This window comes from Plecotus auritus (assembly GCF_963455305.1).
Source record: "Plecotus auritus genome assembly, chromosome: 3".
Classification (NCBI taxonomy): domain Eukaryota; kingdom Metazoa; phylum Chordata; class Mammalia; order Chiroptera; family Vespertilionidae; genus Plecotus; species Plecotus auritus.
In genome coordinates, this window is record NC_137772.1 from 227994703 (window position 1) to 228006813 (window position 12111).

The following is a 12111-nucleotide window of genomic DNA, read 5'->3' on the forward strand; positions in this document are numbered from 1 at the left end:
CTAAGGTGACGGGGAGGGGGCGTAGGGCGTTGGATCTGGGCGAACCTGGGGCCTGGAGGGGGGTGGGGAGGCGAGGCGGGCCTCAGAGTCCGGAGCGAGCTCCCCAAACTCGGCTGAGGGCCGCGCGGAACGCGGTGGCCATAGGGTAGCCGCGGGGTGGCCTGGCTCAGGGAGCGCACAGGCCCGACCCCGCCCGAGGTCCCCGCCGTCGGACCCGGGCCTGGGGCAGGCTCCGTACCTGTCAGTCCCCGGCCTCCGGTGGGGCGGGGCGGGGCGGGCAGGTCGGAGAGGGGCGCAGCCGCTCCCGGACACTAATGCCCCGATTTTCTCTCTTCCCGCCCTCCCTCGGTCCCGGTGCCCCTCCCCAGCTCCAGGACCCTCCTCGCCGCCTCTCCCTCGAGGTCCGCGGAGGCTCGGCGCAGCCGGAGCCACTCCCAACGCCCAGGCCCAGGGCTCCCGCACTCGGCAGCCCCCGGGGTCCCCGCCCGCTGGTGCCCCCCTCCGCACGAACCCTCCCACCTCACCCAGGACCCTCCCAGGCTCCCCGCCCCGCCCCGGACTGGCCCCGAGCCCTCCCGCCCCCGCCTCGGCGCAGCCCCCCGGCCGCCCCCGCTTCCCTCCGGCGCAGGCCCCCTCCCCCTGCCGCCCCCGCCCCCGGGGAAGCAGCGCCGCGGAGCCCGGGCCCATGCAGCTGAGCCGCGCCGCCGCCGCCCCTGCGGAACCCTCGGCGCCGCTGTCCCCCGCGTCGGCCCCGGCCCCCTCCGGCCCCCTCCCGCACAGCGCGACCGACGGGGCCCTGGCGGGGGGCGAGGGGGGGCCGGGGCGCCGCGTGGAGCCCCCGAGCGCCCCGCTCCCGGCCGCGAGCAGCCCCGGCCCCGGCGCGGGGATGGACGGCCCTGGGGCCGGCGCCGTGGTCGTGCGCGTAGGCATCCCGGACCTGCAGCAGACGGTGAGCCCGCGCCCGGCCCCGGCCGCCCCCCTCACCCGGCCGCCCCCCGCCGTACACTCCGAGCTGGGCGCGGGGGACCCCCGGCCCGCGGCTACTCACCCCTCCCCCGCTGCCTCGGAGGGGACCCTCCCCAGCGCCCCGCGGGGCGGGGCCCGGGGAAGCACCGCCCTTGGGGCGGGCGGGGCCTCGCCGGTGGCCGTGGAGGCGCGGGTCCGCAGCGTGGGCTCCCGAGTCCCGGATTCCCGCGGGGAGCCCGGGGCACGGTGCCCTGAGCTGCCGAGCAGGGCAGCCGCGCTCATGAGCCCGCTCCGCCGCAGAAGTGCCTGCGCCTGGACCCGGCCGCGCCCGTGTGGGCCGCCAAGCAGCGCGTGCTCTGCGCGCTCAACCACAGCCTCCAGGACGCGCTCAACTACGGGCTCTTCCAGCCGCCCTCCCGGGGCCGCGCGGGCAAGTTCCTGCACGAGGAGCGGCTCCTGCAGGAGTACCCGCCGAACCTGGACACGCCCCTGCCCTACCTGGAGGTGAGCGGCGGTCGGGTGCGGCCCTGGGCGGGAGGAGGGCGCGCGTGGTGCGACCACTGAGCTCCGAGGCGTGAGCAGTTCGTGTGGGAGCGGGGCTTTGTGTGCGGGAGTGCAGGGAGCGATGTGAATTGTGTGTGCGGTGTGTGCAGCGAGCCGTGTGTGGTGTGTGTGTGCAGGGAGCAGTGTGCCGGGCCTGCAGTCAGCAGCGTGTGCGGTGGGAGCCCAGAGCGTTGTTCCAGGGGTTGGGGTGCGAACAGGGGTGCGCCCAGAGCGTGTGTGGAGTAAGCCAGCGCGTAATCTGTGTGCCGTCAGCCCTCTCGGGGAGTCTGTGAAGGCAAACCGAAGCCTTCCTTATTTGCTCACCCATTTATGCTGTAAAGGCCATCAGTGCCCTGTTGGGCATGGGGCACAGCCGCGTGGTTTGGGCGGAGGGATGCCAAGTGCAGTGAGCAATGAAATAAGCATTGTGGTAGCTGAGCTCCAAGTTGGCTTGGCCTCTGTGGTGGCCCAGGGTCAGTTCTGCTCAGAGAGCGGGTGTCAGGGAAGGGAAGTCTGAATCCAGGTCTTGGAAGAGGAGTGGGGTTTTCCAGGGAATTCTGGGGACGGGAATGAGACAGAAAGCCCATTGCAGGCCAGGGACAGCTAGGCGAGGCGCGTGTCCCTCTGAGCTTGGTTGGCTATGTGCCCACGGTGGTGGGGATCGGATCTGCGTGGCTGGCAAGAGGGGTTCTGTGCTGAGGGGGATGATCCGCATGAGGCCTGAGCCCCAGAGGTAAGCAGGACTCGGTTCTGTGCATGCGTTCACTCAGTCCAGGTGGGTGCCTTTCCCTGCCTTTTCTTTACCTGAGCAGTTTCGATACAAGAGGCGAGTTTATGCCCAGAACCTCATCGATGATAAGCAGTTTGCCAAGCTTCACACGAAGGTAAGGAGGCAGCCACATGGCTTCGGCTCAGCCTATTTTGTCCTGTGGTCAGGGGCCCAGAGCAGGGGTTGGGGGCTGGAGGGCTGGGCAGACTCCAGGCATCACGGGTCTGGGATAGGTGGTCTGGGGCTGGTTTCTGGTTGGATCAGACCCCCTGGCCCACCCTGGCTCAGGAGGATGGAGTGCAATAGGGAACGTGCCTTGGTGAGAACCTGGGTGGGGGGAGGGGAGAGAAGCGAACAAGCACCACCATGGTCACTGGGGGAGAGAGGATCACTCCGTGGTCACCAGGCTGGGCACTTGGAATCAGGCATCTCGTCAGTTTCCTCTGGAAAGGGACTATCACCTGTTTGCATGGAAGATACTGAGTCCTGAGCCGTTCAAGTCCTGACTTGCTCACAGCTGTACAGCCAGTGAAGCTGGGGCTGAACCCGGATCTGTCTGACTTTGGGGCTTGTGCCGGGGCACACCTGTGGGTCACTACCGGGTACCATTGTTAGGGGGCACCTTGCTGCTTCCTCTGAATGCAGGGGGGCGGGGGCAGGGTAGTGCTGTGAGCCCTCCCCACAGGTGGACCCCCTGAGCTTCCACCTCAGGTTCCTATGAGCCAGGGAACGTTTGCTTGCTGGACACTTCTCTGGAGCCTAGACGAGGGATTTGAACCCCAGTGACCCCTCTGTGCCTCAGTGATCCCTGTGCCCCAGTGACCCCTCTGTGACCTTGGAGCCTCCACGCCAGACTTCTCCGCTGCCCGGAACCTGTGGTGGTCAGCGACGTGACTCTGTGGCTGCAGAGACTGTTGTGGCCCCTTTGTGACCCTGTTACCCTGGTTCCTCCCATGGTTACTTCTCCAAAGCTGTCCCATAGGATACTGGTGACTCCCTTTTTAAAAAAACTATATATTTTTATTGACTTCAGAGAGGAAAGGAGAGGGAAAGAGAGATAGAAGCATCAATGATGAGAGAGAATCATTGACCGACTGCCTCCTGCACGTCCCACACTGGGGATTGAGCCTGCAACCTGGGCATGTGCCCTGACCAGGAATCGAACTGTGACCTCCTGGTTCATAGGTCAATGCTCAACCACTGAGCCGTGCTGGCCAGGGGACAGTGGTGACTTGCTCTTCAGTGAGCCCTACTTGTTTTTAGGATGAGTTTCAACCTCATACCACAGCCTGTGTCTCCGCCTGCCTGGGCTCCAGCTGCCCCACCCTGACACCACCCACCCTGGATCCGGCTGAGGTCTCTCCCTCAGTCGTCCTGAGCAACCCGAGGAGGCCACCTCCTGTGGAGTGGTCCCTGTGGTGCCCTGTCCCATTTCTGGTGTGCTTGCGTGTTTCCAGCTGGGCACCTGCCTGTGCGTGAAGCTGCTGTAGCAGCAGGGACTCGGGGGCTTTGCTGGGTGGGCTCACACAGGGCTGGGTGACGTGGAAGGCAGGTGAGGTCCTGGCACAAGCGGGGCCACCTGCGGGTGGAGAAGCCCCTGGGAGGTCTGCCAGGGGGCAAGTGCATGTGGAATATGGACCAAGGAAGAAACAGGCCACCTTGGATCCCCTGACAGAACCCTGATGAGGACGGGGGGTGGGGGGGTGGGCTGGTCCCTGCCTGGGTGGCCTTGGGGTGCTAGGACCAGGTGAGGGGCTGGGGCAGCGTGGATGCTCCCCAGGACGCCTGAGTCTGGCTGTTGGAAAGTGGGTGACAGCCCGATGATGGTGGTTGTGATGGGGCTGACCAGGATGGCCGGGTGTTTCAGGCGAACCTGAAGAAGTTCATGGACTACGTCCAGCTGCACAGCACAGACAAGGTAGCCCGCCTGCTGGACAAGGGGCTAGACCCCAATTTCCACGACCCTGACTCAGGAGGTGAGAAGCAGTGGGGGAAGGGGCATGGTGCTGGAGTGGCTGGGACGTAACCTTCCTCTGTCCATTGAACCCAGAGTGTCCTCTGAGTCTTGCGGCCCAGCTGGACAATGCCACGGACCTGCTGAAGGTGCTGAGGAATGGTGGTGCCCACCTGGACTTCCGCACACGCGATGGGCTCACTGCCGTACACTGTGCCACGCGCCAGCGGAATGCGGCAGCTTTGACGGTTAGTACCGGCGGGGCCGGGCCTGGAGGGGCATGCGGACCAAGATGGGGAGGGAGTTGGGTCCAGTGTGAACACTGAGGCTCCTCGCCCTCAGACCCTGCTGGACTTGGGCGCTTCACCTGACTACAAGGACAGCCGTGGCTTGACGCCCTTGTACCACAGCGCCCTGGGGGGCGGGGACGCCCTCTGCTGTGAGCTGCTCCTCCACGACCATGCTCAGCTGGGGACCACTGATGAGAATGGCTGGCAGGAGATCCACCAGGTGGGCAGGGAACCCAGTCGGGGGGTGAGGTCCTGGGCTCTGTTGGGCGTAGGGGCATTTCCGGCTCTCTCTGCAGGAGTTGGGATTCCAGCCCCCTGTAAGCGTGGGAGTACTGGGCTCTGTCAGAGGCCCAGCAGCACCCCCTCTTCCCTTAGGCCTGCCGCTTTGGGCACGTGCAGCACCTGGAGCACCTGCTGTTCTACGGAGCTGACATGGGGGCCCAGAACGCCTCAGGGAACACGGCCCTGCACATCTGTGCCCTCTACAACCAGGTGTGACTGTAGGTGTACACGTGTGTGTGGGTACGGGTGATCCCGTGCAGTGACTACATGTGTGTACACGTCTGATCCGGTGTCCCTCCATGCATGCTTGTTCTGCGTCTGCAGTGAGCTGTGGCCCTGCAGGCCTACGTGTGCATGTCTGTTTCCTGAACACACGTGTGTTCTGAACCACAGGTGTGCATTGTGTGCATCTGGCCTTCTGGGCCAGGTGGGACCTCCTGCCCTGCTCCTCTCATGCCATGCACGTGTGCTCTGAATGTGTGGGTGTGTGCTGTCACCCCTGACCCTCACTCCCTTGCTGCCGATAGGAAAGCTGTGCTCGTGTCCTGCTTTTTCGTGGCGCCAACAAAGATGTCCGCAATTACAACAGCCAGACGGCCTTTCAGGTACCAGAGTGCGTGGGAGCGAGAGGCTGCCCGGTGTCTGTCTCTTTGTGGCTAGACCCCTCTGGATCTTGGTTCTTCCCTGAGGCAATCTCCCCCCGGGGGGCCAGCAGTGGGGGACTGGCTCGTGGGTGTGGTCACCGTGGATGTGAACTCTCACTTTCTGGGACAGGAGGGTCAGAGGGCTCTGGGGCCAGGGGAGAACAGGTGTGGGCCTGACCTTCCAGAGACAGGAGTGTGCAGAGGTGACGGGTCAGAGGGGTGGTCCCAGCTCCTGACTGATTTAGGCATGTTTCTGAGTCCTTTCTCTGGCCGGGTTTGGTTCTCGGCACCCGGATGACTAGGTGGAGGGGTGTCCATGTTGCCTGAAAGGTGTGGGAGGAGTTGGGGACCACGGAGAGAGCTGGGGCCTACCGAGGAGATGTGGGGAGAGCAGATCAGGCCACTGCGCTGTCCAGCAGGTGCTGAGATGGCAGTGGAGGGCCTGTGGGAGGACCAGATGCAGGGGCGAGGGAAGGGCAGAGAGAGGGTGACAGGAGGGAGGCAGTGGGGAGCCATGGCTAAGACAGGAAAGGTGGTGTGTGGAGGGACCATTGAGAGAATAGGTGGAGTGACCAGCACGCCCCTGTGTGTTCAGGACTCCCCTGGTTTCAGCTCTGTGTCCCAGGAGATCCCTCAGTCCGGAGCAGACTGGTGGGAGGGTTAGGCGGGGGCAGGGTCTGAGCCTGGGGCTACCACTGGGGCCCAGGGGTGGGGAGTGTGGTGTGGCTGAGCCTCTCCCATCCTCCCACCCCAGGTGGCCATCATCGCGGGGAACTTTGAACTGGCGGAGGTCATCAAGACCCATAAAGACTCGGATGTCGGTGAGTTCTGCCCATCCCAGCTCCACGTTGAAGGTGGGTTTGTGGGAGTTGTCTGGGGTCAGCGGGGACCTGACAAGGGAGCCCTCATACCATGAGCCTCTTCTTCCAGCCCTGGCTGCCAGCTGTGCTCCGTTCCGTGAGTCCATCTGTGGCCCCTGCAGGGCTGGGGAACGGGCTGAGGGAAGGGAAGGGCCTGGACAAAAGGGTCAGGGTCAAGGGCATGGTTAGGTTGGGGCTGTTGGTTGGGGCCAGTGCTGGGTTTAGGGATCCACTGAGGTTGAGAGGGGGTTGAAATTAGGGTCAAGGCTCGGTTTCCCATTAGGTCAAGTGAAGGGCTAGCCGGGGGTATGGCACAGTGGCTGTGAGCCCCTGCCCACAAGCAAGAATGCAGTTCAATGGCAGGGTCACCCCCTCTCCCTCCCCGCCCCCGGACAGGGTCACATCAGTGTGATGCAAGCACACAGGGATGGGATGCTGTCCTCAGGGCCAGGTGTGTGAGTGACTCGTGGTCCCAGAAGAAAAACCAGACATGCCATCTAGTCTCGACTCCAGGCAGGCGGGCACAGGAGCATAGCTATCACGTGCAGCCTCAGGGAGGTCCCCTCACCCCCGCCCCTGGGGCTGTGGGCTGGCTTGGGATCTGTCCTAGGAACCCTGCTACCCTTCTCTGGGGTGGAGAGCCTGGGGCCGCAGGAATGGGTGGGCCTCCTCTTCAAGGAAGAGTGCTTTCTGGCCAGAGGCCACCCCTCTAGGTACCTGGCCAGATCGGGGCTCCCTTCTTGGCTCCCCTGCGTCCTGGTTGGCCCGGCTTTTCAGCCCATGGCTCTCTCTGGAACAAAGACTCCCAGGCTCCCCTTTCTGCCCTCAGTGACTGAACAGCAGAGAGCCAGGGTGGGTCTTAGGGTTAGGGGCCTTCTCGGTTATCATGTAAGGTTACTGTGAGGTCTGGGGTTGAATTTTGGACTGGGGTTGAGGTTAAGGCCAAGTTCACCTTTAAAGACCTTTCTCTATAGAGTCTCCCCTGAGTAGACCTCCCAGCAGTAAGGCTCGCTTATGGGCCCCTGATGTCCGAGCAGGGCTGGGACCATGGTAATGGGTAGTGGGTCCTGGGTGTGGGCGGGTCCAGGGCAGCCGTGTCCATCCGCTGAGTGAAGTGGTGTCAGCTTGGGCTCTGGCTGACAGAGAGCTGTGCTGAAGTTGGAGGTGTGTTAGGGGCAGGAGATGTCTCAGTCTGGCTGGGCTCAAGCTTGCACTGGTTGTTAGCCTGGGAGGACCTGGGTCTGTGGACGTGTGGGGTCTCTTTTCTGCTTGTGGTCGTCTAACTGTGGGAAGGCTGCTTAGGGCCTCTGTGCCTCCGTTTCTCTTAAGCAAAGATGGTCTTTTACGGTTATTCGCACCCACTTCTCACCTCTGACCTCATGTGGGATTCGGTTCTGTGGGTCTGGACTCTGGCCGTGGCCTCGGTCCAGCTGATTGGGGGGAGGAGGCTTGCTTAAGCCAAGCTGAGCGGCAGGAGGGCCCCAGCTGCCTCTCATTTTTGTGGCGTGGACAGAGATGCTCGGGCTCCTGGGGGCACCGTTACGGCAGCTGACTGCCTGGCCGACCCAGGGTGCACTCTCTGGTTGGGGTTAGAAGTGCCGTAGGTGGGTCCAGGTATGGGGCCAGCATCTATGTCACTTAGGCCGGTGGTGATTGGCTCTGTGGCTGCTCACCCGTTCCTGCTCACTTGTCACATGTACACTTGGATGATACAGCCTGATATCCCTGAGCCACAGGCGAATGTAGTCATGAGTATTTACTATAAACCCTGTTGTTGTCTAACTTACCCTCTCAGCACCCCACCCTCCATGAGTGATTATTAGTTCACGTTTACAGGAGGGGAAACTGGGTCACAGCGGGTTGATGACAGAGCCTGTCTTCAGACCTGGGCCATCCAGGGTCTGTCCCCCCCACTCCCTCTGTACACATTCACGCCAAGGACACTCCCTCAGTGACAGATGCAAGTTGCCATGTCCATCCCAGCGCTGGGACCTGGGTGGGGCCTACACACAGAGGAGCTGGAGGAAGCTCTGCCCACCCATCCCTTCCTCTTCCTCTTCCTCAGGGAAGGAGCCCACCTGTAGGAGTCTGCCAGGCTGGGACCTGTCACCTTCAGGGGACAGGACACTTGGGGCCTCTTGGCAGCCCCACCTGCCCCTCTAGACTGCCAGGCCTGAAACAGGACCCTGGCCTGGGAGCAGCCACCTTCAGACCCATGTCCCCCACCAACCCACGCACACACTCAAGTACGTGTCCGCACGGACTTGTGTCCCACAGTGCTCTGAAGGTGCACTAGGGAGGTCCCTACCCACTCTCAGGTCACATCTTCTCACCTGATCACATCTGACTCAGTGGGCCTGGATGGAGCCCAAGATTCCGAATTTCTAAGGAGCTCCAACTCCAGGTGAGCCTGCTGGTTCATGGCCCACACTTCTGTCACAGGAGTCTGGAATAGGGCTTGGCAAACGATGCCCTGCAGGCCAAATCCAGCCCCAATCAGCATTTTTTTTGTTTGTTTTTAAATTCAGGCTTTAAAATTGAGGATTTAAATTTCATTTAAAATTAAATTCACATAACATAAAATTAACTATTTTAAATTGAATAATTCAGTGGTATTCAGTACATTCACAATGTTATACAACCAATTCTATTGAATTCCAAAACATATTTATTACCCCAAAGAAAACCCTATATAACTAAGCAATTATTCCACATTCCCCTCTTTCAACCCATGTCAGCCACTAATATATTTTCGGCCTGTATGGATTTATCATCCTGGATATTTCATATAAATAGAATCAGACTATGTAACTCTTGGTCTGGCTTCTTTTCACTCAACACATGTTCAGGCTTTATTCAGATTGTAGAATGCATCCCTGTTTCATTCCTTTTTATGGCTGAATAATATTTTTTTATTTGTATGTATGACATCTTGTTTATCCATTCATCCTTGGGTGGACTCTTGGGTTGTTTCTACCTTTTGGCTATTGTAAATAGTGCTGCTATGAACATGTGTGAGAAGTATTTGCTTGAGTACCTGTTTTCAGTTGTTTTGGGGTATATACTTAGGGGTGGAATTGCTGGATCATATGATAATTCTGCATTTAACTTTTTGAGGAACAGCCAAATTGTTTTCCACCATTTTACAATTCCACCAGGAATGTGTGAGGGTTCTAAATTCTTCAGGTCCTCACCAAAACGTGTTTTTGTCATTTTTTTTAAAAAAAAATATGGCTATTTTAGTCTGAGCGAAGTGACATCTCATCGTGGTTTTCCAGTTGCATTTCCCTGATGGCTGATGGTGCTGAGCATTTTTTCATGTGCTGATTGGCCACTTGTATTCTTGTTTGGAGAAGTGTTTGTTCAAGTCCTTTGCTCAGTTTTTAATTACTCGTAGAATGAGTTAGGAAGTGTTCCTTCCTCTTCAGTTTTAGGAAGCGCTTGAGAAGGATTGGAGTTAATGCTTTAAATGTTTGGTAGAAGTAATCAATAATGCTATCTGATGCTGGACTTTTCTTTGTTGGGAGATTTGTAATTACTGATCCAATCCCTTGGCTTGTTATAGGCCTTTGTAGATTTTCTCTTTCTTCTGGAGTCAGTTTTGGAAATTTGTCCATCTCGTCTAGCTTATCTAACTTGTTGGCATAGAGTTGTCCATAGCATTCTCTCATACTCCCTTTTAATTCTCTAAGATTGGTAGTAACGCCTCACATTTCATTTCTGATTTTAGTTACATGTGTCCATCTTTTCTTTTTTTCTTAGTCAGTCTAGCTAAGGTTTGTTTGATTTTGTTGATATTTTCAAAGAAATAGCTTTGGTTTCATTGATTCTCTCTGTATTTCTATTCTTTATTTCATTTATCTCTGTCCAACCTTTATTATTTCTTTCCTTCTGCTAGCTTTGGGTTTGGTTTGCTTCTTTTTTTTCTAGTTCCTTAAGATATGTAATTAAGATATTGATTTTTGAGACTTCTATCCTTTTTTAACATAGGTGTTTTCAGCTATAAATTTCCCTCATAGTATAGCTTTTGCTGAATCTCATAAGTTTTGATATGTTGTATTTTTGTTTTCGCAAAGTATATGCTAATTTTCCTTGTGATTTCTATTTTGACACATTGGATGTTTAAGATTGTGTTGTTTCATTTTCACATATTTGTGAACTTTCCTTTTTTTCTGTATTTGATTTCTAGTTTCATTGTGATTGGAGAAGATACTTTGTCTGATTTCAGTATTATAAAATTTATTGAGATTTGCTTTGGTCTGTCCTGAGGAATGTTCCATGTGCATTTGAGAAGAATGTGTGTTCTGCTGTTGGTTTGTGGAGTGTCCCCCGCCCTCCCGCCTCTGTTTTTCTCCATATATGTATATATCTTGTTAGGTCTCTTGGTTCAAGTCTTTTATGTCCTTATTGATCTTCTCTCTAGATGTTCTATCCATTATTGAAAGTGAGGTGTTAAAGTCTTAAGTATTGTTATAGAACTAACTATTTCTCCAAATGTGTCAATGTTTATTTCCTATTTTTGTTTGATACTCTGTTGTTTGATGAATATATGTTAATAATTGTTAATCTATTTATGAATTGACACTTTTATCAACATAATGTCCTCTGTCTCTTGTAACACTTTTTAAGTCTATTTTGTCTGATATGAATATAGCTACTTAGCTCTCTTTTGGTTTCTATTTACATGAAATATCTTCCTTTATCCTTTTACTTTAAACCTGCTTGTGTCTTTGGATCTGAGGTAATTCTTTTGTAAATAACATATAGTTGGACCATGTTTTCTGAATCCTCATCTGCTTTTTAAATAAAGTTTTATTGGAACTCAGCCACAGCCCATTTTCTTCTATATGTTTGTGGCTATTTTTGTGCTGCGGCGGTGGCAGTGTTGGGTCCTGCAACAGAGGCTGTGTGGCTTATGAAGCTTGAAACGGCGACTGGTTCTTGACAGAAGTTTGCTAGCCCCTGGTCTAGATGCTCCCTTACAGCCTCCTGGTGGAGTAGCTCCATGGCCCATACAGCAGCACTTGGTGAGATTTGTCACCAAATATGTGGCCTGTTCTGTCTCCCCTGAAATGAGCAGTTCTGAGAGCAGCTCTAAGCATCTCCAAGACCTCACCTGGCTGACAGGAAGACCAGGCTTCTGCCCCTGAAGCTCCAATTACAGGCAGTTTGGAATGTGACCCCAGTGGTAGCTTCGGGGTGGCCAACTCTCCTGGTTTGCCTGGGACTGAGGCAGTTCCTGGGACACAGGATTTTAGTTTTAAAATCTGAAACCAGGACAAGTTGGCCACCCCATCTGGCTGCCCAGAGCCTCACCTATGTGCCCCCCTGCCCCCCAGTACCATTTAGGGAAACCCCCAGCTATGCAAAGCGGCGGCGGCTGGCTGGCCCCAGTGGCTTGGCCTCCCCACGGCCCCTGCAGCGCTCAGCCAGTGACATCAACCTGAAGGGCGAGGTGCAGCCGGCAGCCTCCCCTGGACCCTCGCTGCGCAGCCTCCCCCACCAGCTGCTGCTCCAGCGGCTGCAGGAGGAGAAAGACCGGGACCGTGATGGTGACAAAGAGAACGACGTCGGTGGCACTGAAGCAGGCAGGGGCAGCCAGAGCAACATCAGGTAGGAGGGTATGGGAGGCCCTGGCGAGGTCTGGGTGGATGGGTGCCAGGACCCAAGCTGGGAGGAGCCAGCATGGCGGGGCGGAGGGAGAGGTCTATGGTGTCTAGCACCTGGTGGGCTGAGGCTTGAGGCGGGGGACTCCCCCTATGGACCTCCCTGGATGAGGAAGGGAGAAGGTGAGACCCTGTGG

At 57.0% G+C, this 12111-nt stretch overlaps 1 protein-coding gene across 4 annotated transcripts in view; it reads left to right on the forward strand.

Moving 5' to 3' along the window:
- Positions 1–685: 685 nt before the first annotated feature.
- Positions 686–12111, forward strand: part of SHANK3 (SH3 and multiple ankyrin repeat domains 3) — a gene marked incomplete at its 5' end in the record, with an annotated part of 48304 nt that continues 36878 nt past the window's right edge. For 2 of the 4 annotated variants that reach the window (XM_080659140.1, XM_080659141.1), the window contains 10 exons: positions 686–949; positions 1267–1470; positions 2322–2393; positions 4146–4254; positions 4329–4480; positions 4575–4742; positions 4898–5014; positions 5332–5409; positions 6203–6269; positions 11648–11921. In XM_080659140.1, coding sequence (XP_080515266.1) covers positions 686–949; positions 1267–1470; positions 2322–2393; positions 4146–4254; positions 4329–4480; positions 4575–4742; positions 4898–5014; positions 5332–5409; positions 6203–6269; positions 11648–11921 — 1505 coding nt within the window. The remainder of the gene's footprint in view (positions 950–1266; positions 1471–2321; positions 2394–4145; positions 4255–4328; positions 4481–4574; positions 4743–4897; positions 5015–5331; positions 5410–6202; positions 6270–11647; positions 11922–12111) is intronic. The other 2 variants (XM_080659143.1, XM_080659142.1) reach the window with 1 other exon arrangement.